The sequence below is a fragment of the Ochotona curzoniae genome, unplaced genomic scaffold (assembly GCF_017591425.1).
Source record: "Ochotona curzoniae isolate NIBS_2020 unplaced genomic scaffold, NIBS_Ocur_1.0 scaffold_2476, whole genome shotgun sequence".
NCBI lineage: Eukaryota > Metazoa > Chordata > Mammalia > Lagomorpha > Ochotonidae > Ochotona > Ochotona curzoniae.
In genome coordinates this window covers 8,490,833-8,518,087 of record NW_024467095.1, presented here as the reverse complement: position 1 = coordinate 8,518,087, position 27,255 = coordinate 8,490,833, and the positions used below count along the sequence as shown (strand labels likewise).

The following is a 27,255-nucleotide window of genomic DNA, read 5'->3' as shown; positions in this document are numbered from 1 at the left end:
GAGAAAAGCACTTAGTCAGATATGCTGGTGCGGTCTGAATTCAGACAAATTAATCGTATGATGCAGAGTTTTGTTTGGATACATAATAAATAGAGCAGTTGATCTTCATGCTTCGTTTATTGAATCAAATCCTAATCCAAAAATATATTCCCATGAAAAAGATCACTGAGAGTCAGCAACTGTATAAACCCTGTCCAATCCACCAATTCCATGGACATTCAGAGTTATTGCCACTGTGAAACCACAGTGCTCTTGGTAAGCTTGATAGCAAATGCTTCAGTTCACACCCACTGTTCACTGCTTTGGATAGTTCTGATTAAGTAGGTGTCCAGCGTAATTCAGGAATACTTTGGCTAGGAGTTTCTTGACGCTAAAAAAGTGTATCTGTGCAAGACTAACAACTAAAGGGAGACCTGTACTAAGAAAATAAGTAACTTTATAAACACATTTAAATGACTTTTCAAAGAAAAAAAAAAGGCTTTAATCATATTGAATGCTTCACAGGACATCCAATCTGTTACTACATTCCTGCATCATTTTGTACTGATTCTGTTTTCTGATTCCTGCAATTGATACATAAAATGAAGTCTTAAATATTTTTTTGCTTTAAAATATTAAATCCCTACCTTAACATTTGGAATTCAAACCCTAAGTTCGAACCTTGCTGGATAGTTAGTCAAGGTCAAAAACAGCTAATGCTGATTTTGTGCTCAGTGTCTTAATCTGAAGTATTCAGAATATAGACTTACTCAGAGATTAGAAGCTGCTTTAATACGTTGTGCCAGCCATCCTGAAAGCCATTTCAATAGATTCTGCTCACTGGCATTTGTTTTAGAAATAATTGCATGCAAATGTAGTTGAACATCTGTACTATGTCTCTTAATCCTAACCAGGCTTTTTCCATTAGATGTAGTCTGAAAATCACATTAAGAAAAATATATCATCTGTGAAATTATATGCTGACTGCCCCAAACAGCAAAGAAAGGGGGCAGCATCCAGCGAAATTCTATGTGAAGAATTCCTATTTTTCTAAATTCAAATTGTAAAGTGTTCAGTTAGCTTTGTTTCGATCCATCTTATAAAATTAAATGGACATCATCTGCTTTCCCAACTTTTTATTTAGTTTACCACAAAACTTTCTTAAAAATGAAAATGTATTGTTAGCTATTTTTTACATTTTGATGGGTAATGCAAACTTGTTTATTTTTTTTATTTCTGATCGCAAAGCAGTTCAGATGATTAAAAATTTTTTAACTTTTTCATTTCCAAAAGCAAAAGTGTCCAAGAGGCATTTTACCATTGAATTGACTTCCAGGACACCATGGTTTCCTGGTGTCCTGCAGACTTCAGGAAATAATAAGGAATAAAGAAATGTAGAACTATGGGAGAGCAATTGAATGAGAGAAAGAGAAAGAGAAAGTAAATTGCATGGAAATAAAATTACTTGTTGTTATTAGAAAAGCGTAAAGGAATATAATTTCATTCTGTGTGGATCACAGTTATTGCTTCACGACCACACTAATAACACTCTAAACATCTCACAAATATTTTGTGTATTTAATGCTGCATTTCTCCTTCAAAAGGAAAGAAAAGGGGGGTACACATATAATAAGGAGCAGTTTACCACGACACTTTCCATGAGGTTCTTACAGTCTGGATACTTTTCTCTGTCAGGCCACAAACAGGGAGCTGGATGGGAAGTGGGGCTGCTGGGACACAAATCGGCACCCATATGGGATGCTGATGTGTGCAAAGTGAGGACTTTAGCCTCGAGGCTACATCACCAGGTCCGATAATTATATATTGTAAAATGTTGTCCTCTAAAATGTAATCTCAAGATACTAGATGTTGATTAAAATCTTACATCACTCTTTTTTATTTCCTCCAGATGAAGCTAAAATAGTTCTCCAACAAAGCAAAGATGCACACAAGCAGTAAGCCAAATTATGGCAGTCTGCCAGTCCCCTGCAGGAATGTCTCATGCAGAAGCACCTGCTGCCTGCTGCCTGCACTCCTGCCTCAAAGTGTAATACCTACATCACTTGGAGCAACACTATGCACGCTTTTTTTTCAGCGACATTAGACACATGAAACATACTTGATTAACATCCCCAGAGAGTCCAGTTGTGTATGTACTCATTGAACAGGTGTAGGTTTCATCTACCACACAGGCAGCAGCTAGGTCACCTGCCCCATCCTTGGTTTCAACCTCACCTGTGGAGAAAGCCTGACTCTGGGTGAGAGGTGTCCGTATCCTTTCTATTCTTGGCTCCTCTGCTGAGATTTCTAACAAGGGTGCCAATTAGTGCCAGTTATGATGGCAGCTTTCTGAAGTGAATAAGAAGGGGATTGGCTAGAAAACAGGGTGAAAAATATGACTCCGACACTGTTTTATTCTGCAGTCTTTGTTAATTCCTCAATACTTGTTCAGTCTTTAAAACAATCTCATTTGAAATTTTAAAATTAGTTTAAAATCTTATTTGAAGAATCTGAGTGATGTTGAATGATTAATAATTATTTCCCACATACCTAGATTATCTGCAGGACACATGGGCTACCTCCGAACTTTCTCTATTAAAGTTTACGTAGTCTTTCAATTTGTTTTTTCGTATATTTAGGGTTCATTTAAGATGAGAAAATTTAATGAGTATGTAATCTAAAATTTGGCAGAACAAAAAGATTGATGTTCATTGATAATTGATGTATTAATAAACTCTACGTGTGGATATTTTGTACTTAGTCGGTTTTATTGTTCCATGTTTACAGGTCAAACTGAGCTTTGTACAATATGAACCTGGATTATTATAATTGCAATATGTGGTTGCTTTGCTGAAGTTTGCAAAGAGTGGCAGATGAGGATAAGGGAATAACTTTTAGACTTACCTTTATTCTCCTTCATGGAAATGACCTGGAATTAAAATTTTCTCCAAAACTTGAACATTTCTCTAAACCATGAACATTTCTTCCTAATATTAAAATAGGTTTATTGGCACAGGTGTCATGAAACTGTTTATTAAGCCAGCACATTGCCTGTCCCACATCAGAATGATAGTTTGATTCCTGGCTACTCTGCTACTATCCAAACTTTCTGCTTATACATTCTGGGAAGCCCGGAATGATGAATGATGACTGATGTGTGTCGGCCCCTGCCACAAATACAGGAGACCCAGAAAGAATTCCAGGCTCCTGGCTTCAGCCCTGTCCAGCTCCGATGGTGGTGGACATTTAGAAAATGAACTAGCAACGGAAAGATATCTGTCCATTGCACGCTCTCTCTCTTCTCTGTCTCATCCCTTTCTGCTTTTCAAGCAGTTGAAAATAATAAGCACTTTTAAGAGCAATGTGAGCCACATTCAGAGGACACAGAAGTCTTCGTGGCCTGTAAGGAAAAGCTGGAAAGCTGGTGTCAGAAAAGCCAGCAGCAGAGCAGGGTGGCTGCATGTCAATCATTGGACTGAATGATCCTCTAGTGTCCATGGTGCAAGTGTTGCATGTTTTACAAACTGAGTTCCTGGAAGAAAGAGCCTGCCTGGCCTATCTTTCGGTCACCTTTCCACCTCTGTCCTACCGGTGTGCATGTGATGATACGCAGAATGATGGTAGCTCCGATGGGAAAAAACCGATGCTGTAACCAACAAAAGGATGAAAAACGGGCTAGGCAAAATCTATGGATTGCTTCTAATATAACATTGAGTTGGTTTACTGCTTGATTGGAATCTGGTTTCAACAACAATTTTCTTCTTGAAGAATTACTATTCCTCAGCATCAGAGAAATCAGAAACAATACAGAGCCGGGGGAAATTGCACCAAGCAACAAGTTACGTTGCTACCATTTGCTCGTTTTCATCCACACCCTTCCTGTTCCATGTTTATGTCACTGGTGCCAAACCCTGGCAGTACATTAGCATCACCTGGAATGCTTATTATTATTATTATTATTATTATGTTTTAGATGTTTGGTCTCCACCTAGCCCAGTGAAACCACAGGTTGTGCCAGATTTATCCCAGCATGACACAAAATGTAGAGATCTCGAGACACTGAGCCACAGCTGGCTAGGAACCACTGTCAGACCTTCTCCATTTCCTGTAGCACCATCACCATCAAGGGATGTTTCCTGGTCTCCACCTCATTTCCTAATTGAAGACTTATGCTGCTTGACTTAGAGGTACTGCAGTCATCTCTAATTTACCATGTCTGGATGAAACCAAATCTCTTCCATTCATTAAACATCTTCTCGTGTGTGCCCTCATGTGACCACTGCTTTCAAAGTCTACTCCCAGGGTCTTCCCCTCTTCTCCCTTCCCGGCATCACGTAGGCTTCAGATCCTCTAAAGTTATCTCAACTCTTCTCAATTCTTCCCAAATTGAATGCCCTTTTCTCATTCCTTTACTACTGCTTAGGTCTTGGTAACTGTCTGCTGGAGACTTTAGACTTGTTAAATTGCCAGTGAAGTCAGTCTAAACACCCCCATATACCCTCGACTTCTCTGCACCGTACCTGAGGACCTAAGAGAACTTTGCGCTGCTGTCTGTGCAGAAGTCTTCGTTGTGCTGTTGCCAGCTCTGCTTTTATTCAGTTCTCCCTTATCCGCAGTTCTCTGGTCAAACCAGAATGATTCCATCTCTTGCGCACGATCCTGAATGCTTTGGATCTTCTCCGTTTTCTCATGCTAAACATACACACACACACACACACACACACAAACACACACACACAAACACACATACACAAACACACACACACACATACACGCACACACACAAACACACAAACACAAACACACACACAAACACACACACACACACATACACGCACATACACACACACAGACACACACACACACAAACACACACACACACAAACACACACACACACACACACACACACACACGGAGTGATAAATTCTCATTCTTTGACCGTCAGCTGGAAAACGTCATCTTTCAATGTGATCAAACATTTTCATCATATACAGTGAATGGCATAAAAGCACACAGCCGAATCAAGAAACAGAATAATTGCCTTGGGAGAAAGGCCAATTCACTATTTTTTTTTTATTGTTTAAAATGCATTTGTTTACAACATAGCATTCTTGTGTCTCGACTACCTGATTATTTTTCTTTACTTTTGCATCTTTAACATACAAATACCTATGTCATTCAAATATCATGGTTACCAAATATAGCTTTAAAGCTTTCAGTATATTGAAGAAAACTTTGAGCACCCAACCAGTTAACTTTAAGAAACTAATTATAATTGAATATATTTTTGTTTGTGAGGAAATATCAGTGTATCATACTTATTTTTTATTTAAAAATGCATTTGACAAATTTGTGAAAGTATTGTCTTTTCAGCAGCTCCCTTCATTTTGTCACTGAATGCAATCACCTGAGATTTCTTGCCTTCCTGTAGCTTCTTTCTAAAGAGAAAAATAATATATATAAAAATATATATGATATATATTTCTCTTTAGAAATATGTATATTTCTTCTTTCATGTAGGAGAGGTGATGAAATGCATTATAAACCTACTGATGGGTTCAAAGCTATTTGAATAAAGGTATAATATTTGTTTTTTGTGTTATTTATAGAGTACATTAGTGTTTTATACATAGAAGGACTTAAACTGTTTTCATTTGAAAAAATACTGAATGCTATTTTGAAGTAGTAATGATTACTTGTAGGTATTAAATGCATGGCTAATAAAAAGTGTATGATGCCCAGTACTGTCCAAGGACTTTACAATTTAACGTATTTAATGACCCTTTGATATTACTTATTACCCCTTTCTAAAGAGAGAGGCCAAGAGAAGCTAAGTGTCTTGGTTAAGGTCACAGCACCAGTAAGTGTTGATGAGTATGCGGATGCCAGCAGACGGTCTCCAAGGCTCATATTCTTAGGTTTGGCACTAAATGACTTACTCTTTATTGTTTTAACAGAAAGTCACAGTGATCCATATTTAAGGGAAGAGCACATTGCTTCTGAAGTGAATGTTGAAGTTCATTCCAGTACATTCTCCTGGCCTTTTCACTGTTGAAAGGTTCTTTGGTACTTATTTGAAACAGATGCAAACACTTAAACCATCCATTCACATTGTGTTTCCCTGCGATTTGCTGAAAGATGTCAGGTTGCCTCCAAGAGACCCATTTCCAAGTGACTGTCTGATTTCATTTGAATTGCTGCCCCATTACAGAGCAGCAGCTTCATGGGTCCATTAAAGTGTGTTTGGTTAGACTTTTGTTAGCGTCTCCTGCCAACAGTCTGTCTCTGTTGCGGAAAGCTTTAGTGCAGTCGTGAGAAGAGCCTGGGTGAGTTTATCAAAACACAATTTCTTTAACCAAGGCTGTTGGCAAGATATGATGACGGGCTAATGGCAGTGCAGAGTTTATTCCCACATACTTTTAATTCCAGGAATTATTAATTGGGAGTTACGTGAAAGCCTCGGCCTTTCAAGTGATTTGCTTTGCTTCGAAGTTACTGTTCTTCGATGAACTTAAGATGAGATTGACCTTCGCTTTTCAGAAGTGTTGCTCTAACTCTTCATTTCTTTGGCTTGCTCAACACAGGATTATTTAATTGTTATATTTTATAACTTGTTATGTAAAGTGACAGGAAAAATGACATTGTGAGCCCACAACGCTGGGCAGTTTTTGGTTCCTTGTCCCTACTAATGGATTAAGTGCAGTGCCATTTTAATGTATGTGGATCTCCCTGTGTAGCAGGAATGATTTGGCGTAAGTGCCTTGTATTTGGTCATTAAAAATAGGATGTCTCGTGGATTTTAAAGAATCACAAAAATAGTGAAAAGGCATTTTTTCTTTAGTGGTCAAAATACTGTACTTTTTTAATAATTCAGAAGATTCTTCAGAATATTGCCTAACAATAAGGTTATTTCAGTGTTCATTAGTTAAGATCATATTTGGAAAATATTTGTAAAAATCCTTAAGGATGGGCCTGGCATGGTAGCCTAGCAGCTAAAGTCCTTGCCTTGCACAAGCCGGGATTCCGTATGGGCTCCAGTTCTAATCCCAGCAGCACTGCTTCCCGTCCAGCTCTTGGCTTATGACCTGAGAAAGCAAGAAGGACAACCCAAAGCCTTGGGACCCTTCATCCGCATGAGAGACCCAGAGGAAGCTCGAGGCTCCTGACTTCATATTGACTCAGCTGTGGCTGTAGCACCATTTTGGGAGTGAATCAATGGACAGAAGGTCTTCCTCTCTGTCTCTCCTCCTCTCTCTATATACATCTGACTTTCCAATAAAAACAAATAAATGAATTTTAAAAATGCTTGAAGATGTGTGCCTGAGTCCTTTGAACTAAAAAGGGGAACATTGTCTCTTACAGTGAAACCTCTCGACAGAGGAAGTTTAGTGAAGATGTTTAATGAAGCTCTTCCTGCACAAATGTTTTGGCACCTGTGTCCATGGTCCATAATTAGGCCTTCTTTACTCCATTGTATCTTTTGCGGGGTTTTATCACTGTATCTGGGCATTGTCTTGAAATTCTCTGTCAATATATTCCTGCTGGGCAGAGCGTCTCTCTTCTTGGGGTCTTCAGTCCTTGTGTGATGGAGCAGCCAGTGTGCAGCTTGTTTGCTCATGGTGGAGCCACAGAGTGTCAGCTTTCATTCAGTGCAAGTGCACTTACAAAACTCTTATGAGCTGGATTATTTACAGAACTTCATATTCAATATCAAATGTAAATAATGAGAAGTTCGGAGTATGGTGTCACTTTTTGTGGTTGTTATATATGCACAAGTGTCCATCTGAAGCTTCTGTCCGGTGCGTCAGGTGCATTGCCATGGGACGGGAGGATGCTTACGGTCTCGTGAAGTAGCAGTCCAAAGATGGTGTGGCTTGTTTTGATTTTAACCAAAGTTACAGCTGCCTAGCTGTAAAGCAGTCAGTTTCTCTTATTATGACTAGTTCTTCAACTTGTACTGTTTTAAATTGCCTGCAATTAGCATATTTCAACCTTATTTTTAGGTTTAAATTGCAGTGTGAGAGTGTACTCTCCTCTTAGCTAATTAGTGCTATCAAGGAACAGTAGGTTACCTCATTAGTACCATGTGCATTTAATTAAAGAAGAGAAAATTGGAGTTAACCTCATAGTTAATATTTTCACAGAGTGCTACAATGCCAACACCTTCAATTGGAGTCACACCCCTGTGTATCTAATTATGCATTGGTGCCAAATAAGGTTAGCAAGGGTACCACAAGGCTGTTGACAAAATAATTTAGATGAAAATGTTTTGGTGGGATTCTGACAGTCAAATATAACTTGAACATTTCTCCCTCAGTTCTAATCTGTCAGCATCAGGTAACATCCTGCCTCCTAAGAATCAGAAGGAGAGAGATGTTTTAGAAGCCATTTTTCTCCCTTTGAATTCCTATTCCTTCTCTCCTGAAGAAAATGGCATACAGTCATGTAACGCGTATACAATCCGTTTCTTCAGCACAGCCCCTGAACTTCAGAGCTACATTCGAAAAGAATTATTTATAAGGTGTAATATTTACATGCATCAAACCACTACAAATACTCCCTGACACCCTTACCACGTTCCCTTCTGTCCTGGCATGGTTATAATTTCCCTTGTGTATCTTATGAATGAGAATCATCCTTTCATATCATACGTGAAGTCTAAGAATGTGTTGTCACATGGGCTCTTCAAATGCACTGTAATCCTTTTGCCCTTCAGACAAAAATCTTTGAAATGTCTGATGCTACTTAGGTAAAAAAAAAATGACATTCTGTGTCATTTATCAATAAATAATCACTTTACTTTTATAGATAAAAGTGAAAACTATGTTTGCGTATATAGAGTAGTGTCTAGTGCAAATGGGAAGTTTCAACAGGTTTGAACAGAGATGATAAAGTTCAGCACCATAGTTTGATATATTTTAATGGCAATAATTGTGATGTAATAAATGCATAGAAATGCATTTTCTTTAAAGACATCTTGATTGTTCTAACAACCAATGACAAGCATATATGTTCGCTGGCATTGGTTACAATTGATGAAAACTCAACTTTTCAAAAACAGAGGCAATTACATTTTAAAAGCAAAAAACATTCCATACTCTAAAATCTAAATGTGTTGTTATTTTTTGAATGCTGAACATATTTTAGCTTCAAATTAGAAAGTGAAGTTTCCTAGGCAGAATCGTGGTAGCTAATCTGTGAACATTCTGATTATATGTTTCCAGTATTCATGCTACCACCTGCCAAATTATTCCTATTTTTAAAAATTGTTTTACTATTAAATGTGGGTCAGAAATGGAGTTGTCTTATCTGTCTTGACATACCAGTTGTCCCCCAAAATAATTTTAATTAGTCACAATGTACATTATTGGCATAAACCTTACACTGGAAGAAAAAAAAAAGCCAACTCCTGATTCTCTTTGTTTAATCCAGGAATTGCTTCCAGAAACAAAATTATGTGTCTGTGGCCACTCTTCTGGTGATGGGCATCCTCACCACCCATTTGCAGTAAGTTACATGGGGCAATTAGAAATGCAGCTACTTCCAGAAGGCCATGGACCCAATTCCACTAAATAGAGCATCTCCGATTTTCTGCTGCGAATCCCTCCCATTGGTGCAGATCGTTAAGAGATGACTAAATGTTCAGAACAGATGTTACTAGGTTTTTCTGTTACTTCTGGTGTTCTCACTTCAATTACATTGCTTGAAATTCTTAATTGACAATTTCTGTAACTGGATGGCAAAATATTTTATCTTAGTCACGTAACGACTGAAGCACCACTGCACTTTTCTGTAACTTTTAGGAATAATTTAATGAGAAAGTGCTGAGGTACTGAAAATAAATGAATAGAAAGTATGGATCCATTCGATACATGATGGTTTAGTGGGCAATTACTGTCCCATTCTACAAGTTGGCATATAATTATGCCAAGACCTTTTCCCCACCCATATTCAGCGACTAAAGTATAACTTGTCTCTTTGACCTATAATATTAAATAAAAATTGCTTTTGTGACCCAGTGTACATACCGGTTAGCCATGGAAATGAATGGCAATCCTAAATAGAACATTCAGGAACTTTTGAGTAGAGCAGTTTCTATTTAGAATGGGTGCTATCTGTTTTATTAAAAAATCTTGAAATATGCAAAGCCATATATGTTTTCATAAATTTTTGTTTGTTTCTTTAAGAATGGATGTATATGTTTAGTCTCAGTGGGCCAAAGTAGTCCTAAAACTGACTCACCCAAAATTTAGATTTTACTACTATTTTCATTTAACTAAATTACAACCAATGAAACACAACTGCAAGCTTAGAAACAAATAATCATTGTCTTCCTGAATGAAGAAGAAATATTTATTTCAGTAACATAATTTAAAATGTTTATAGTTAAACATTGTGTCAACATGGAATGCCATTCTTTGTGGAAAATATGAGCCATTTTTTTAAAACGTTAGAGGCAATGCAAATTCACTTTTTCTTTTCCGACTTCACTGTTGGAAGTGCAAGCAATTATTTATACTATTCTGTAGAAAGAACCAATTTATAGTATTGAGGATTAATTTTATATGTGCAGGTTTCATGACGATTTCAAATGATCTGGTTTGAAGTTTCATTCCTTCCAATCCTAAAATATTTGAGTTTCCTGAGATTTTTTTTTCTTTTTTTGGTGATAACAATGAAACACAACATGTAACAAAAATTACGGGAATAGTGGTTGATTTGGCTGAACTGACAAAACCACAATTATGTGACGCTAAATAATTCCTCAGCGTCAGGGTAAGATTTGTAGCCCAAGTTGGTGATCCTGGGCACATTGCCCAGCCCAGAGTTATACACTTTGTACATGACTACCTTGAGTCCTGTGTTAAATAAGAGTATGAGTTTGCTACCAGACTCTGAGATTACTTCTGGTCTGTAGAGAAAGAGTACCAGCGTGTATAGACAAGGTCAGTATGTCAGTGATGAACCATGTAAGACGGGGAGCCTGGCAGTATGTAACTGGGCACTGGCCATCCCTGGAGTGGACCAAACTCAATATTCCAAATTAGTTGTAGAGCAACTAGGATGCTTCTTGACTACAAAACACCAAAGAAACATTTTTAAAATATCAGTAAGTTGTTGTTGGGTTTTTTTTTCCTTTATTATTTTGACATAATGTAACTTAAAATCAAGTCACAAACTAGAGCAAATGCCAGTATTCATCCTGGACAATTTCTGTGTGACAGGGTTAGCTGTCTTCTAACAGTCATTGACTTTTGAACGTGCAGTATGCCTCAGTGGTACTCTGCTGCACCAGAGCACCAAATGATTACTAGCGGCCTGAAAGTCAGAAACGTACAGCAAGGACAGAGAGAAGTAACAGGACAAACACATCCCTTTATCTTGTGCAAAACTGATATTTATAAGAACCTGTGAATCAATATATTAATTCTCAGATGCTTCTTTTTAAGAGACCCTACATGATGCATACACCTGATTAGTTTAATATTACACATATTTCCAGAGTTGATCAGCCTTCACAAATACTAGACCAGAATCTGCAGGCATGTGATCCAAGTAGCAACTTAAGTCAATTGTCATCCTTCATTCCTTCCCATCTCCACTTCACATAAAATAAAAACAAATAAACAAAAATCTTACATTTATTAACAAGCTTGAAGAAAAGTACTGTCAACTCTTGAGATGGAAGGTAGGTGGGGTTGGAATAGGCTAAGGAAGTCACTCTGGTTGCCAAATGCAAGTTGAGGGCTAAATGGTCTTGACAAAATAATGTTAAAAATATTAATGTAATACTAAATATATTTTGAAAGCTCTCCAATATACCATCCTCTGTCACCTACTAACTGTGTCAAGTTTGTAACAAAAAATTAAGTAAAAATGTTTTATAGGAGTATTTACTAATCTTCTGCCTTATTGGTATTCATCAGATATTAGCTATCCTATATATAGCGCCTGTCTATATCACCTTGTTCAACAGTAGTGATATTTTTATATATAAACCAATAAGTTAAATTTATTAAATCTCTACCAACTCATTTTGTATAGGCTTGTAATTACATCTATTTATGTCATCTCTCACTGAAACGGTTATCTTAAAGTCTATCTACCACTGTGTTTAAAAGTCATATTTGGGCTCCATATGTTGTGTATTTGGTATTCTAAGAGTAATATTATACACTTACTGAAACTCTGTATTCCTTAAGAAAAAAATAAGCTTCTTTTGTTGATGACACAATATGATAAGAGAAGTTCATTCTGAGATTAATTTCCAATTCTTTTCACATTCATTGTTAAAACCTGCATCAATTTTAACTCAAACCCAGAAACATACAAACCACTTATTTTATTCTTCTTTCAAATTTTAACAAGTGCAGATGTCTTTCTTTCCTGCTATATCAAACAGCTTTCAAATGGCTGGCTGTAAAGATCTTAAATTTCACAACCTTTGGCTTCTCTAAGCAGAAAATAGTATCGCAGTTTCACTAATTCATAACCAGAGCTTGTTGACACCTCATCTGCCTGAATGACCTCACTAACACCTATCCACGGATAATTTTATTGTCAGACTGTCTACAGGCTTTTACACCTATACGAGCACTATCTTAAATAGGTTTCTGCGTGTTAACTCCAACTGCTAACGCAATTATGTTGAAGGCTTGAGGTCATCGCTCTGTGGATCTTATTTTTAAAACCTTTAGCATTAGGCCAAATGAGTGTTCATGAACAAAATATGTTGGGTCTGTAAACTAAATATAAAACTAGGCTGGCATTGATCAACTGGCTTATATCCCATTCAGCTTAAAGTCCATTGACCACATTTGATCTTTCTCCCTACAGGTTTGACTCTGTGCTGATTGCCGTCCGAATGTTTCATTTTAATGGGGCTTGTAGATTGAAAGGAAGCAAGGAAAAGAGGCATAAGGGTGATTTTTGAGGATTTTTTTTTTCTGTTTTGTTCTCATTTCTCTCTCTAGGAATACATAAATCCTATTCAACACCCAGAAAAGTCCATCCTTAAATTCCAGAAATTTTCTGGATTGAATATTAGGGGAAATTACTAGAGATGTTCTCAACCAGCAAAATTAGAACAACAACAACAAAAAAACTCACTTTGTTAGTAGTGAAAATGAAATTTTGTAATTGTGATGAGAACTTAGCGTGTTGACTAACATTCAGTGGTTGTGCAATGCATATTGCTATAGCATTTGTAGCACCGTCAGTATCTTTGTGTTTGTACAAGAGGCAGTTCTTTCTTAAGGAAATCGAGGGGCGCTGTGTTAAGTATAGAGGTAACTGGAGTCAGTACTCAGGCAGATCTCAGCATTCTGCATCATGAGCAAATCCTTTGCATTCATTAATATAGCAAGAAACATCCTCTAGTTACACAAGCCATGGTTTGTGCCAATATTGAGTGATAAGTGGAGAGGAAGCATAATGCTAGTGGGACGGAAGCCATCATTTTGGGGCAGGACCTCAGGAGCACCGCCTTGAAAAGCGTCAGTGTTTCAAACTGGTCTTCCGTTCCAAGGATGAACGAAGTACCATGTAGGGATCTGTCACTCGACATGACTTTATTCTCTAACTTGAAAACACTGTGAATCTATTCAAACAAAGTTTCTTTACGTTATGACCAGAACCTGAATAGTCGGAAGTAAATACACACAATGTTGTCGGAGCTGTGAGATGCATCCCATGATGATGGCACAGCTCTACTCTAGTAATGGCAGGTTTTCAGAACGCCAGTGGGTTCTAAACAACAGCACGTGGTTTCAGTTTTAATATCAGTGGAGGGCATGCGCTGCTTGACGCGACAATCCCCTGAATTGAAATTATATGAAAAGCTGGCTTAGAAATGTTTGTGAGGTAGATATATTGCTTCACGTGCTGCGTCAGTACTAAAAATTTGAGTCTATAATTTGTTAATCATGTGTCCAACAAAAACTCTCTTGCCTGAAGAAAACTGTAAATGTGAAAGCCTTAACTTGCCAAATAGAACTCAGTAATAGCCTATAGGCTTTCTTTTACATAATCGGCCACTTATATGTTTCTATCTATGCATATATGTGTATGTATGCCTCTTCGTAAGTGTGGGCACACAAGCTAGGAAGGTTTGTACTCTCAGACGATTTGTTCTATGTGCTACTCGATTATGGCTGGGCTAAAATGAAATAATATAGAAACATGCAGAGAACATAAATGAAACTGATGAGTGTAGAAAACACGTTTTCCTACATGAAATTTGCGAATATTTAAGCATGAAAGAGTGAACTCTTCTAAGGTAATGCAGGTGATTTTTTTATCTGTAGATAGTCACCAGCAACTCATTACAAATAACTTTAAGATGTGAGAGGAAAAATACAGATCCAAATGGGCACCATCAATTCATATTATTGCCACAACATGTTCTAGTGACTGTATCAATTTATTTGAAGAAAATATGTTAACAACAGAAACCCTGATAATTAAATAAATAATCCTTTCATCGGCTCCTAATTTCTGCCAGCGACTTGTGGTCAAGGAGTATGTTTCTTCTGTTTCTGAGACTTGCAAACACTAACTTCTCCATCATTCTTACTGAAAGAATTCATTTTAATACACTTAAAACGATTCTTTTCACCTTTATTCCTAGTTACTTGCTAAACACAGGGGATGACATTCTCGAAAATAATTGTTTTTCCACTCTGCCCTTTGCTGAGGTTTTGATCAAAGTATCAAATCAATCAGATTTTATGACGAAAGAATGGCTGGTCACTTAGACAGAGGGCCCCTCTTTGAGATATGGTAACTTCAGGCAGTAATTTTTATTATGTCCATTTGTACCTAATTTTTCTCTTGAGGGAACTGAATGTAAAATAATCCATGTAGGATCACATTTCAGTAAGTGACTGAGCCAGGATTAAACACTCCGATCTCTCGGACTCCAAGATCTGTCCTTTATAACACGCCATCTGCAGCAGTTTTCTGATTTTTTAAAAACTTCAATACAAACATACAAAAGAATGCCTTCGCCATCACCTATTTGAATAGCGTCTACAGGTTTTCCTGACCTTCATGTCGTTAAGCACCTTGATCACATCACTGATCACCACCAACTAGGAACCAGGAATTTTTCAGCTTCACTCACTCCAGGTTGGGAATTCCAAAAGGAGCTGATCTAGGAGGTGATATAGTTCTTGGTTTCAAAACTCAGTTGATTTTTTTTAAAATACTATGTTTTTTGCACGTTAGTTTACCCTTTCTTACCTTTCTTGAACCAATACTTTTGTTAAATTTTGTCTTCTGTTTGACAGTCTAAATACTTAGTTGACATTCCTCAGTGCTGTTTTTGTAAAGTCTGCCCCTCTGCCACATGTCTCAGTACTTCCTATTTTTAGCCAACTTTCAAAAGTAGTGGAACATTCACCGTGCTCTAAATCTGTCCATTCCTTTCCCACCTCCATCCCCGAGCCCACTTGTGTCTGCCTCAAGTGGAAGGACAGTTCCTATCATATCCTGACTTTTATGGGTTACAATACAGTGTAACCTCACAGAAGTTTTTGCTTAGTGATTCGTAACTATCAGCTAGACACAATGATTGGACTGAAACAAGTCTGCTGAACAAGTATGAAGTTTACAAGCGGTTTTACATTGTTTAGTCTTCCATGTGTCCTGTTATTTCAGAAATAAAAAGATGATCTGTGGGATGTCGGGAGGATATTGTAACGTGCGAAGTATTTTTAGTTGTGTTTACTCCTCTATTAAGATTCTATTTATAAATACCTTATTATCATTTGTTAAATTAAATGACACTCTATGAAACGCTTGATGATGTTAAGCCACGCATTAAGTATGCACATATATTCCAACAGTATTTGCATCTTATAAAACATTTGACAACTTGTCATAGTATTACTGTTCAATCATTTCTGACTTTCATTTTTTTTAATTTCATAAATTGATCTTGAAGTGTTTTAAATTTTTTAAAAATGAACTTTTTCCAAATATGGCATTAGCTTAAGTTATTTCCATTCTAAGTTTTGAAATGGTGATATAATAAGTATTTGATTAAGTGCGTTTCCACGTTAACTGAGATTTTCCCTCAAAACAATAATCCAACTACATCTATTCCAGACAGTAGTTTGTATAGTTCTGTTTAATATTTACTTATATTTTTAACAACATGCTGATCACTGTGTTAGTTTCTTTTAAGGTAGAATGAAATGTCCTTCTATGAAACCGCATTTACAAAACGCACTTTATATCAGCAAAGGCAGCTTTACAAATAGAAGTATACTGGCTTGACAATTAGTAAAAATTACTTTAAAACTGAATTTTGTAGGTACTCACTGTTTGCTTTACAATTTTGTTATCCTTACTAAGTTCTAGCTTTAATTCTTTGAAAGAACCAATTTTAAATACTTAAAAGCAACAGTTATTAAAATTGGAAGGTTGTGACTAATCCAGCTTAAGTTGTGCTGATTCAGTCAACATTTTCAAGAAAATGCTTTCAGGAAAGACATAAAGTGACAAAAATACAGAAACACTTCCTAAACCTGTGGAAGTAGGGGGAACATTCCCGCACTAGTAATGCAATGGATTCTCAACATTCAAATCAGCTACTTATTTTTGCAATATGCAATAATTAAATCCATCTTTCTGAGGAAGTTTTGATGATATTGGCATCTCATCCTACTTCCTAATTACCTTTAATATTTTTTAAACTCATTCAGTTTTTAATCACCTAGTCTCAGGCCACTGTTGAATCAGATTTTTGTTAAAAACACACTTTCAAGGAATAAAATAATGCCTGCTCAATGTTTTAAAAATGCTAAAATAAGGCAAATTAATAAGAAGTGGCTAGGGGCGGGGAGAAAAAAAAAAAAGAAGTGGCTCTTCTTACACAGCCCCAGAAGAAAATACCTTGCATAATTTCCATCTTTTCAGGTCTCTTGCAAATAGAAAATGGAATATTCTTAATTCTCAAGAATGTTAAAACTCCTACTTTCTGCAAGATGGTTGCCTTCTGGGATCAAAAGGGAACTGCTTTTCCGTAGCAATCAGAAAGCCACAGGTGATTGGTCATACCTAAAGGTTGTCCTTAGAAAGACAGCTGAAAAAAGAAGGAAGGAAGTAAGGAAGGAAGAAAGGAAGGAAGGAAGGAAGGAAGGAAGGAAGGAAGGAAGGAAGGAAGGAAAGAAGGAAGGAAAGAAGGAAGGAAGGAAGGAAGGAAGGAAGGAAGGAAGGAAGGAAGGAAGGAAGGAAGGAAGGGAGGGCATAGTGGCCCTCTCCACATTCCCACTTCTTTGACCACCACCAAAGTTTTTTTACTAACTTCTGTTATTTTTAAGTTATGCTAGTGATTTTCATTATAATTCAGATAATTCAAAAATTTCTGCTTTTTCTATTGATTCTCTATTATGAATGCTAATCTTTAATGGAAAAATAATAGCAGTCTCTTTTTAGTTTATAAAACTACTAATGCCTTTTTGAACAGACAAACTGGAAGATTCTTTTTTAAAGAAAATTATTTATTTTTGTTGGAAAGTCAGGTTTATAGAGAAAGGGTGAGAAAGAAATCTTCCATCTGCTAGTTTACTCCCCAAGTGGGCACAATGGTCAGAGATGAGCCAGTCTGAAGCAGAAGCCAGGAACTTTTCTGGGTCTCCCACGCGTGCTCAGGGTCCCAAGGCTTTGGGCTGTCCTTGACTGCTTTCTCAGGCCACAAGCAGGGAGCTGGAAGGGAAGTGAAGCAACCAAGATATAAACCAGGCACCCATATGGCATCCAGGTGGTTGCAAGGTGAGGACTTTAGCCACTGGGCTATGGCACTGGGCTCAATTAGAGGAATCTTAAATGGTTTTTGTTTGTTTGTTTTTTGTTTTTCTGCTTCCTGAATTGTGTTTCATTTGTCCCATCTGTTATTGCTAGCTTCACTTGTGGATTTGAAATTGATGCTGGAGGTTAAATGTAAGCACAGCTCCACTTGTCCTTTGCATTCCTTTCTCTAAATTGAGTGCTTTCTTCAATTTAGTATTTTGTTTGTTTGTTTGTTTGTTTTTGCTTTTTGTATGTTTATTTGCTTTTCTTTTAGCTCTTAATGTTCTCAGCCTTTTCAATATGGCAAAAATTCTTTCTGTAGGAAAAAATATTCGTTTTTTTTTTTTTAAAGTCATTCTATTTATTTATTTCAAGTCAGAGTTTCTGAGACAGAAAGGGAGAGATAAGTCTTCTCATCGCTGGATCATTTCTGCAGTTGCTACAGGGCCTGGGGCTGGACCAAGCCAAAGCCAGGAGCTTCATCCACATCTGTCCCGTGTTCACAGGGGCCCAAGCACTTGATCCGTCTTCGTTTGCTTTTGTAGCTGCATTAGCAGGGTGCTGGATAGGAAGTTAAGCAATGGGCCCTCGATTTGTGGCTTTTGGGATGCTGGCACTCTAAATGGTTAGCTTTATCCAGTATGCCACAACCAAAACACAGCAAAAGCATATTCTTATGTGGAGAGAGTGTGGGGTATCAGGTGCTGTACTAACCAGCCCACTCTAAATGCTGGACTTTGACAAATCCCTGTGATGCTTGTGGCGTGCAGCATCCAGGCCCGTTGTGTTCCATTCGAAGTGCAGAGCTTGTGACTGGTGTTTTGAGCTGTCCTGTTCGTTCTTCCAGCTGTTAACTTGGCCTTTTTGTCTGCTCCCTTTCTGCTTTCACAAACTTCCTGGTCCTCTTTGTGTGTGTGTGTGTGTGTGTGTGTGTGTGTGTGTGTGTGTGTGTGTGTATGTGTGTTTCCCTGCACTTGTATAGTTTTACACAGCGCTTGTATAGTTTTATAGCAGAAAACACATCTGCCTATCCTATTAAACTAAACCAGAAGTCAGTGATTCTTTTTAAAATAACAGATTCCATGAATGTGAGCAATAAATATTCATGGACATTAACTATGTAACTGTTCGTGTTCCCATGTCCTGTTGGAAAATGCAACATAAGGGGTTGTGATGCAACATTTCCCTACCTGAAGAGCAACAGATCCGTGGTAGATTTGCAACATCCCTTGTAGAGCCCCAATTTTAGCTGTTATTCATTTAATTCACTTAGTCCAGGTAGTTTTGATTCCTATCAAATGTAATTTGAGTCACATTTTTCCTTCTCTGGTACTAAAAATGTAACCCAAAGATGTTCTGCCTACATGTGCGGCGGCTATCATGAAAATTTAAAGCCGTGATCTTGGCCAAATATTAGAGGGAAGAGTTTTGCCATTTTAATGTGCACTGTAGCAAACCTTCTAGCCTGCTATTTCTTAAGCCTGACTCTCCAAACTATGGATCAAGGGCCAGGAAGACCCTCACAGGGCAAGACTCATACAGGCTTTTCTCCTGCTGCCTGCAGGCTGCCTAAGGGGTCCTGTATTAACTTGGCAAATCTGTTCCTAGGGGAAGGTTGATGTTGCCGAGACAGAACCTACTGTGGGGATTCATGTATGCAGATGTATGCAGGGACGCATTAGAGCCACTTAGGCCCTTTGAGGGCCCTTCTTGCTCTGAAACTACTTGACAATAGAATATACCATCTTTCACAGTAGTGTTGGGCATGAAAATATAATGATTCCATGTTTGGCAGGGACTGATGTGTGTGTGTGGCAGAGGTGGAAGATGATGAAAGAATATCTGGCAGGGTGTTTTGGAAAGATGGGTGTATGCGTTCCTTTCCCCCACATGGCCATGCAGAGCATGCCGATAAGCTTGGTGTGTTTTTAATGTCTATTTATTTTCACCTTCTCGAAAGCAAAAGTGAGAGACGGAGAGAAACCCCCCCAGTGCCTCCACAGCCACACCTTGCTCAGGTCAAGCCTGCAGCATAGAGCTCCATCTGGGTTTCCCACCTGGGTGATGACAGGAAGGTGGCTATGGGAACCATTACTGCTGCTTTCTGGATGTGTTAGCAGGAAGCTGCGTAAGAAGCAGACAGCCAGAACTCGAACCAGGCATTATAATATGGGATGTAAGCCACTGCAAGCGACTGCTTAACCTGCTCTGTCCACCATTATACTGTTTTCAACAGGGATGCTTTGATTATAGTGTGTGTGTGTGTTTGTAAGACAATTCATAGACTCAGAAGTCCTAGTGACAAAAGATATTTTAATTCATGACCTTGTTTTCATAAAACTGTTTTATTTTTGTCATGGTCCCGTTTCTCAAAGTATTTTTCATGCTCAGACAAGTCCAATAAAATATTTTTGCATATACAATGATGCTTTATATGTAATAATTTTTGGATTAAAATAAAATTAAATTCCAATACACTGTAAGTACCGGAAACCAGGCATTCGACATTGTCACCTTGACAACTATAAGCATTAAATGACTGAATTACTGATTTTTTATACTTTTATTGTTATTTTATATTGATAATTCTTAAACATTTGTTTAAAAATCAGTATAAAATGTTTATTGGAGTTCAGTTGCGCTGCACCATTTTAAAATAAGATTGGCATAGTGGTAGTACTTATTTCATACTTTTTTAAAAATTAATTTTTAGAACAAGGTAACAAGAGACTTATTTTTCTTGCTTTAAAGATTTGTTTATTTATTTGAAGTGTAAAGTTACAGAGAGGGACACGGGGAAAGACATGGAGAGAGAGAAAGAGAGAATCTTTTATCCACTGACTCACTCCCCAAAAAGGCTGCGATGGCCAGAGCTGAGTCTGTCAGAAGCCAGGAGCTGGGAAGCTCTTCCTGGTCTCCAGTGTGGGTGTAGGTGCTCAGGGTCCTGGACCATCCACTGTTGCTTTCCAAGCCAGATTAGCAGGAAGCTGGATCAGAAGTGGAGCAGCTGGGACACACAGCAGCACCGATGTGTTATATCAGCTGCAACAGGCAGAAGCTTTACCCACTACACTTCAGTGACAGCCCGATGGAATTAGTAATATTCTTGTAATATATCATGAAGATTTTGGCAGTAATTTCTGTGTTGAACTGCCTTGGAATGAATTATGCTCATTTGTGTTTTGAGCAGAGGCTGATATCTGAGAATCTACTCATAGGTCTGCATGCACTCTGTACGGCCTCAGGTTAGTTAACCAGTTGTGCCTCTCTGGGTATGGATTGTGGCCTGTAAAATGAGATGATCATTCTGGAAGGCACTTGCCACAGTGTGGCATAGGATCCCAGATGCAAGAAAAGGCCGTACTGTGGCTACTGGTTAGGTTTTTTCACATGGGCTGCAAGCAGCTTGGAGATGATATGTTCTCTCGATGGCATCCTTAGCAGCACTGCCCATAGAATGTTCTACAGTCATGGGTATAAGCTATATGTGTTCTGTCTGACAGGAACCACCAACCAGATCCATCCACTGAATGCTGCAAATGTAACCAGTGTGATTAAAGATGATAATATTAGTTTTAATATTAAATAACTTAAATATCAAAGCCAATATATGATGACTATGATATAAAACCACATAATATCCACTAAGATATCACCATTATTTAATTAAATATGCATTTTTGCCAGTCTTACATTTTCACCTTATTATTTTAGGTTGATATTGATGTGCTTATTTAAGTCATCAGTGTAATCTGTTATGCTCCGTTGATTTTCTTAAAAAACATTTATTTATATTGGAAAGTCAGATTTTACAGAGAAAAGGAGTGACAGAAAGATCTTCTGTCTGCTGGTTCACTTCTCAATTGGCCCCAACAGCCAGAGCTGATCCGATCTGAAGCCAGGAGCCAGGAGCTTTTCCTGGGTCTCCCACACAGCTACAGGGCCCCAAGTCCTTGAGTGGCCCTCCACTGCACTTCCAGGCCACAGGCAGGGAGCTGGAAGGGAAGTGGAGCAACCGGGACATGAACTGGCACCTGTATGGAATCCCAGGGCATCCAAGATGTGGACTTTAGCCACTACGCTATCAAGCTGGGCCCGTTACTTTAGTTCATTTTAGTTGAAACATACACACTAGCACGTGAGAGTTCTCACAAACATAATACCTTTTAGGAAGACTGTTAACTTCTCTCCCTGCTTTAGCATTCATGGAATAGCATCATTGTCCGTTTCTCTGAGGTCCTATTTTCTTTGCTGATCTATTTCAATCCAAATTTGCAAATATTGCCCTCCTTTCTAATTGCCCTTTCATCTTCAGATTGACTTTTCAAATAATGGTAATAGTCTGAAACTACCTTTAACCTGTCCCTTTGGACGCTCAAGGATTGTAGCTGTAAAGATACATTGTGTTGGAACAATGGATAGGACAAAAATAAAATTACAGGCAACATAGCTAAAAAAAGATGAAAGCAGTGCAGCATTCTGTTCTGTTAAAAATCGGCATCTTTTGACATCAGCTTGATATTTCTGTGAATGCCCATTTACCTCAAGTGGTTTCTTCAAATAATGAGTTAGCTATCATCTGCTGTTGCAACAAATTGAGGCACCAAGTTCAGCTTTGTCAACTGAATGATAAAACGTTTGAGGGTCACTCGAACTCTTTGTTTTTATTGTCTTCAGTTTGGTTCACCTGTGTATAAATATGTGTCTCCATCTAGTAGCTTGGACTCCACAGATCCTCTGAGGTTGAAAGTATTGACTGCTAAAATTCGGAATTGAAGAGTTCCCACTGCGATATTATTTCCAGTTGTTTAAAAATAAGGGTTTTGAAATAAACTATGCGCTTTTAGTTAATGATTTCAAACAGCTTTAGAGAAATCTTGCATAGGTGTTCACACACGTAGATTCACACTCCTAAGTTTCCATTTTTGTTAAACTCATCAGATAATTGCTAAATCAAAATGAGAATCTTTTAGAGGCATACAGAAGCCTGGATCTTAGTACTAGTTTATAGAACAACTGCCCAGGCTCACCCACTGCGTACCATGGCATGGCCAATTCCACTCTTTGATGTAAACACTTAACTGTTATTTTCTCTTCCATCTTGCTATAATACAATCAATGGAGACTTGTTTCTTCTTAGTAACTAATATTTTGTTGATTATTGTTCAGATGCCTTTGGTGCATTTTGAATCATGGCATGTGAACTGCTTCCAGTATGTACTTGACTTCATGTCCCTTTTTGTGCAGAGCATCTTGTTTTCTATGACACGTTTCTGGAAAACTCTGTTACATGTAACATTAAATTTCATTGTTATAAATCTTTGAGAAGAATTTGGCCACCAAATGCACTAAATTTAGCGAAACAGCCTACACTGCGAAAAGGTTTTACCCTTCACCTGGTCTACTTGCTACTGTAGAAGCATACACACGAAATAAAGATTTTTTCAGTTGATTAAACCACTAAATGCCAAAAGGCCCAGGTCTTTAAATACTAGGAAAAGCTTTTCAGGCAAGTTTTTCTAAGGCAGCTTCTTTCTTTGAAATCACTGCTATTGAGTGAAGTTATTAAGGGCCTAATTTTCTAAAATACTTATTTTACAAAAAAAAAAAAAAGAACTGGGGCAAAATATTCATAGATTTCAAGAAAGGAATAATCGCATAGTTGGTTATTGTTATGAGTTGCTTATTTAAAACTTATATATAAACACACATTCTCCAAAAAGAAAAGTTTGGTTATAATATTTCAATAAACTCTACATAATTCTTCTAGATAATGAAGTAAATACAATGTAAACTCTTTTTTAGAAAACAAATTCGATCTGCCTATTAAAGTTTAAAAGTATCCTGTGGGGTTAATGGAAGGTTTAGTTTGAGCAAATCATGTACATTTGGCTCTCCACCCCACCTTTAGCCCCAGTCCCAAGTTAATTAGGCTGTCAATCAAACTTTGTGTCATTATGTATTTTCAGAGCTGTCTGATTAGTGCTTTGTTTTATTCAAGCTTAGCAAGCGGATTTCAGATCGAATGCGTTATTGAACAGGAATTCCTGACTTTGTTGGTGTTCCCAGCTTGGAGCTCCTGCATTATTACATCATCGTACATCATCCATGCATTTTTAAAAAATGAGTAAGGTCAATGAATGAAAAGGAAAATTTAAAAACACTAAGTAGAAAAAAGAGCCAGAGCTAATCATGAGATATATATACATATATATTCTCATATATATATACGCTTTTTAAATTTATTTCAGACAGAGACAAAGAAACATAGCGAGGTCCGCTGATTCACTTGTCAAATGTGTTTATTTGTGTTTCAAAGATTTATCTTATTTTCATTTTTCATAAAGATTTATTCATTTTTATTGGAAAGGCAGATCAAATTTACAGAGAGACAGAAAGACCTTTCATGTGCTCGTTATTTCTCCCAAATGGCCACAGTTGCCAGAGCTGAGCCAATCCAAAGCCAGTAGCTCCTTCCAGGGTTCCCATGCAGGTGCAGGGTCCCAAATCTTTGGCCCATCCCCTACTGCTTTCATAGGCCATTAGCAGGGAGCTAGATAGGAATCGGAGCAACTAGGGTATGAACCAGTGCCCATATCGGAGCCAGGCACCTGAGAGGAAGGATTGAGCCACTCTGCCAAGCCCCATCCCCCTTTTTATTTGAAAGACAGATTTTACAGAAAAGAGAGAGAGAGAGAGAGAGAGAGAGAGAAGGTCTTCTGTCCACTGGTTCACGCCCCAAATGGTCACAAAGGCTGAAGCTGAGCCATACCCAAAGTCAGGAGCCAGGAGTTTCTCCTGGGTCTCCCACATGTGTAAGGACTCAAGTCTTTGGATCATCTTCACCTGTTTGCCTAGGCCATAAGCGGGGAGCTGGATGGGAAATGGAACACCCAGGCCATGAATCAGCATACATATGATATGGCATGCTGGCACCTATCGCACCATGGCACTGCCCCCCCCAATTGTTATTATAACTGAGACTGGGCTAGGCCAAAGCCTAGAGCTGGGAACTCTGTCTCCATCTCCTGCGTGGTGACAGGGACGCATCATCGTTACTTTTCAATGTCTCAGTGAGCAAGAGCTGAAAGCTAGGCATGAAACGCAGCTACTCAAAACACAGGTACCTTAATGTCCATCTTAACCACCTGCCAAAATTCTGCTGCGTGATTTATTTTGGTGACAGAGCAACAGAGAAGGAGAAACAGTAAGAACACCCTCTCTGCTCCCCAAATCCCACGGTGGCTGGGGGAGAAGATCATCTGAACAGTAGAGTTGGGAACTCGGTTCAGATATCGCGACGAGGAACACAAGCACCCGCATCCTCCTGCTGCCTCCTGGCTGCTGCCTTTTCTCTTGACCCCGCTGTTGTTGTTGCATGCATCTGGGTAGCGGACCAGTGAAAGCGATCTCTCTCCTTTGCCTCACCCTCTCCTTGTCACTCTGCCTTTCGATTATAAACAAATAAATCCTTTTATTTAAAAAAAAAGAGAGGAAAAAAAAAAGTAAGACTAGTTTCAACAGAATAAGGTTGGGAAATATCTCAACTCTCCCCCTCCCCAAATATTGAGATCTATTGCACATCAAAATGTAGCGTGCCAAGTGTCCAGTGCAGACAGTGGCTGGATCACTAAAACCAGATGATTAAAATCTCTTGGGTAGGAAGTCATCCTTCTCCCTCATTCCTGAGTACCGCATTTTCCTTACAGTATGGGACACAGAAATCCTGGCTCCCTCGGGAATGTTTTCTCTTTGTTAACAGTGCCGTTTCCTTGGAGTAGGTTTTCACTGACCTCTTTGTTGTACCTCTGGGAACTTTGGAGTCTGTGGTAATCTATTGTGACATTTCTCTGGACACCCCAGCCTGAGAAGGCGATGCCCGTATCGTGAACTGGAAGCTACGGGTTAAGCTTTTTTGGGTGTCCAGATTCAGCTCTGCTCCATTGCTTAAAAGCAAACGGAAAACATAAAGGAAGTCAGATGCCCCCAGAAGAGAATTTTCTGAAGCAGGTCCCTGTTGGGCTGATTATAAGTCTAATCAGCCATTTATCAAGCAAGCTATTATGTATCTGACCATATGAATAAACATAATTCATGCAAATATAATTTATGTTAAATACATTCTCAAGTTATTATGCACAATATTTTCTTCATCAAAAAGCAGTGACCAAAAGTGCACATAGATTTGCAGTAATTCCTTTCAGCATCTTGAATAACCCATTTTCATCTCACCATTGATGAAAGACTGGCGGTTTCTCTGATTAAGTTCTCCCCTCAAAACATGTCCTAGGCATTGGGAACAGGATTATTTGTTTCACAGCCTATATGTTAGGATGATGTTCTTAGTGTAGCACTGAAGGTTTTAACAGTCATTCAAATTTTTTTCTGGTAACAAAGCATGACATTCTTGAAGAGACACAGGCTGTCCCGAGCTCATGAATAAACAACTTTGAATCCTGCCGTCTCAGTTCTGACCTCAGAGGTTCCCATTAGTGACTTTTCTCCAGTGTTCTTTAATGGAATCAAAATACTAGCATAGGAGACCATTCTGTTTGTTAATCAGAAATAATTCCGGACCGTTACAGTTCCAAACGAACAAGAATCCTGTTTATTTTTTGTGGTTGTTCAGAAACAATACCAAGGACTCTTTTCTCAATGCTCTCATTTTGTTTATTTTAAGAGGAAGAGAATAAGAGCTTTTCACTCCCGGATTGCTCCTAACAGCCAGGACTAGAGCAGTCTAAGAGACAGTCAGGAATTCACCTGCTCTGTCATTTGGGTGGGTGGAGCCTGTGCAGGAAGTCATGTTTGTGGGGTGTGTATGTTCTTTTAAAGCAAATCCATTCAAATTTCCCAAGCATAATTTTGTTGGGAGTAGTTAAAGCTGTCTTCACAGATCCTGTCTGTTCATGGAGGGGTGACACTTCTTTCCAGGATCACATCTAACACAGTCTGTTCTGAAACCTCTGTTTCTTTGCCAGTTTGTTAAGATGTATCGTTCCATGCATCTCCTGCAGGAGGATATGATGTTCGGGCAGTGCCCTGCACAAAAGACCCAGAATTTACCCCATGTCACTTCCCAGCCACAGCTCTAACGCTAACCATGATTCTGGCGAATGAAGACCCTTCAGCAGGCTAGATAGTTTTCAGTCATGTATAACAGAACTTGCCAAGTCCTTCCTTAAGGAAAAAAAAAATGGATTTGTTTATTTGAAACAGGTGGATGGCAGGTGCCCAAGTACTTGGGCGGTCTTCCACTGCTTTCTCAGGTGTATTAACAGGAACTGGATTGGATGTGGAGCAGCTGGGACTGGAGTCAGCCCTCACATAGGATGCATGTGTCATAGACAAAGGCTTAGTCTACTGTGCCACAATGCTGGCCCTGTAGAGGGTCCTTTTAATCAACGGTACAGTAGTCATTTGGCTGGGGTAGTAGAGTCAGTTTTCCTTCAAGAAGATACAGACTTGCACAACCACTC

General features: G+C 38.4%; 1 protein-coding gene across 7 annotated transcripts in view; it reads left to right on the top strand.

The window, feature by feature from the left end:
- FOXP2 (forkhead box P2) overlaps positions 1-27,255 on the top strand; it is a 236,817-nt gene that overhangs the window by 124,894 nt on the left and 84,668 nt on the right. Inside the window, exon 4 of one of the 7 annotated variants that reach the window (XM_041001977.1) lies at positions 9,413-9,487. The exons of the other annotated variants lie outside the window; for them this stretch is intronic. Within the exon in view, the coding sequence (XP_040857911.1) occupies positions 9,413-9,487 (75 nt within the window). The remainder of the gene's footprint in view (positions 1-9,412; positions 9,488-27,255) is intronic. 7 annotated transcript variants of the gene reach the window in all.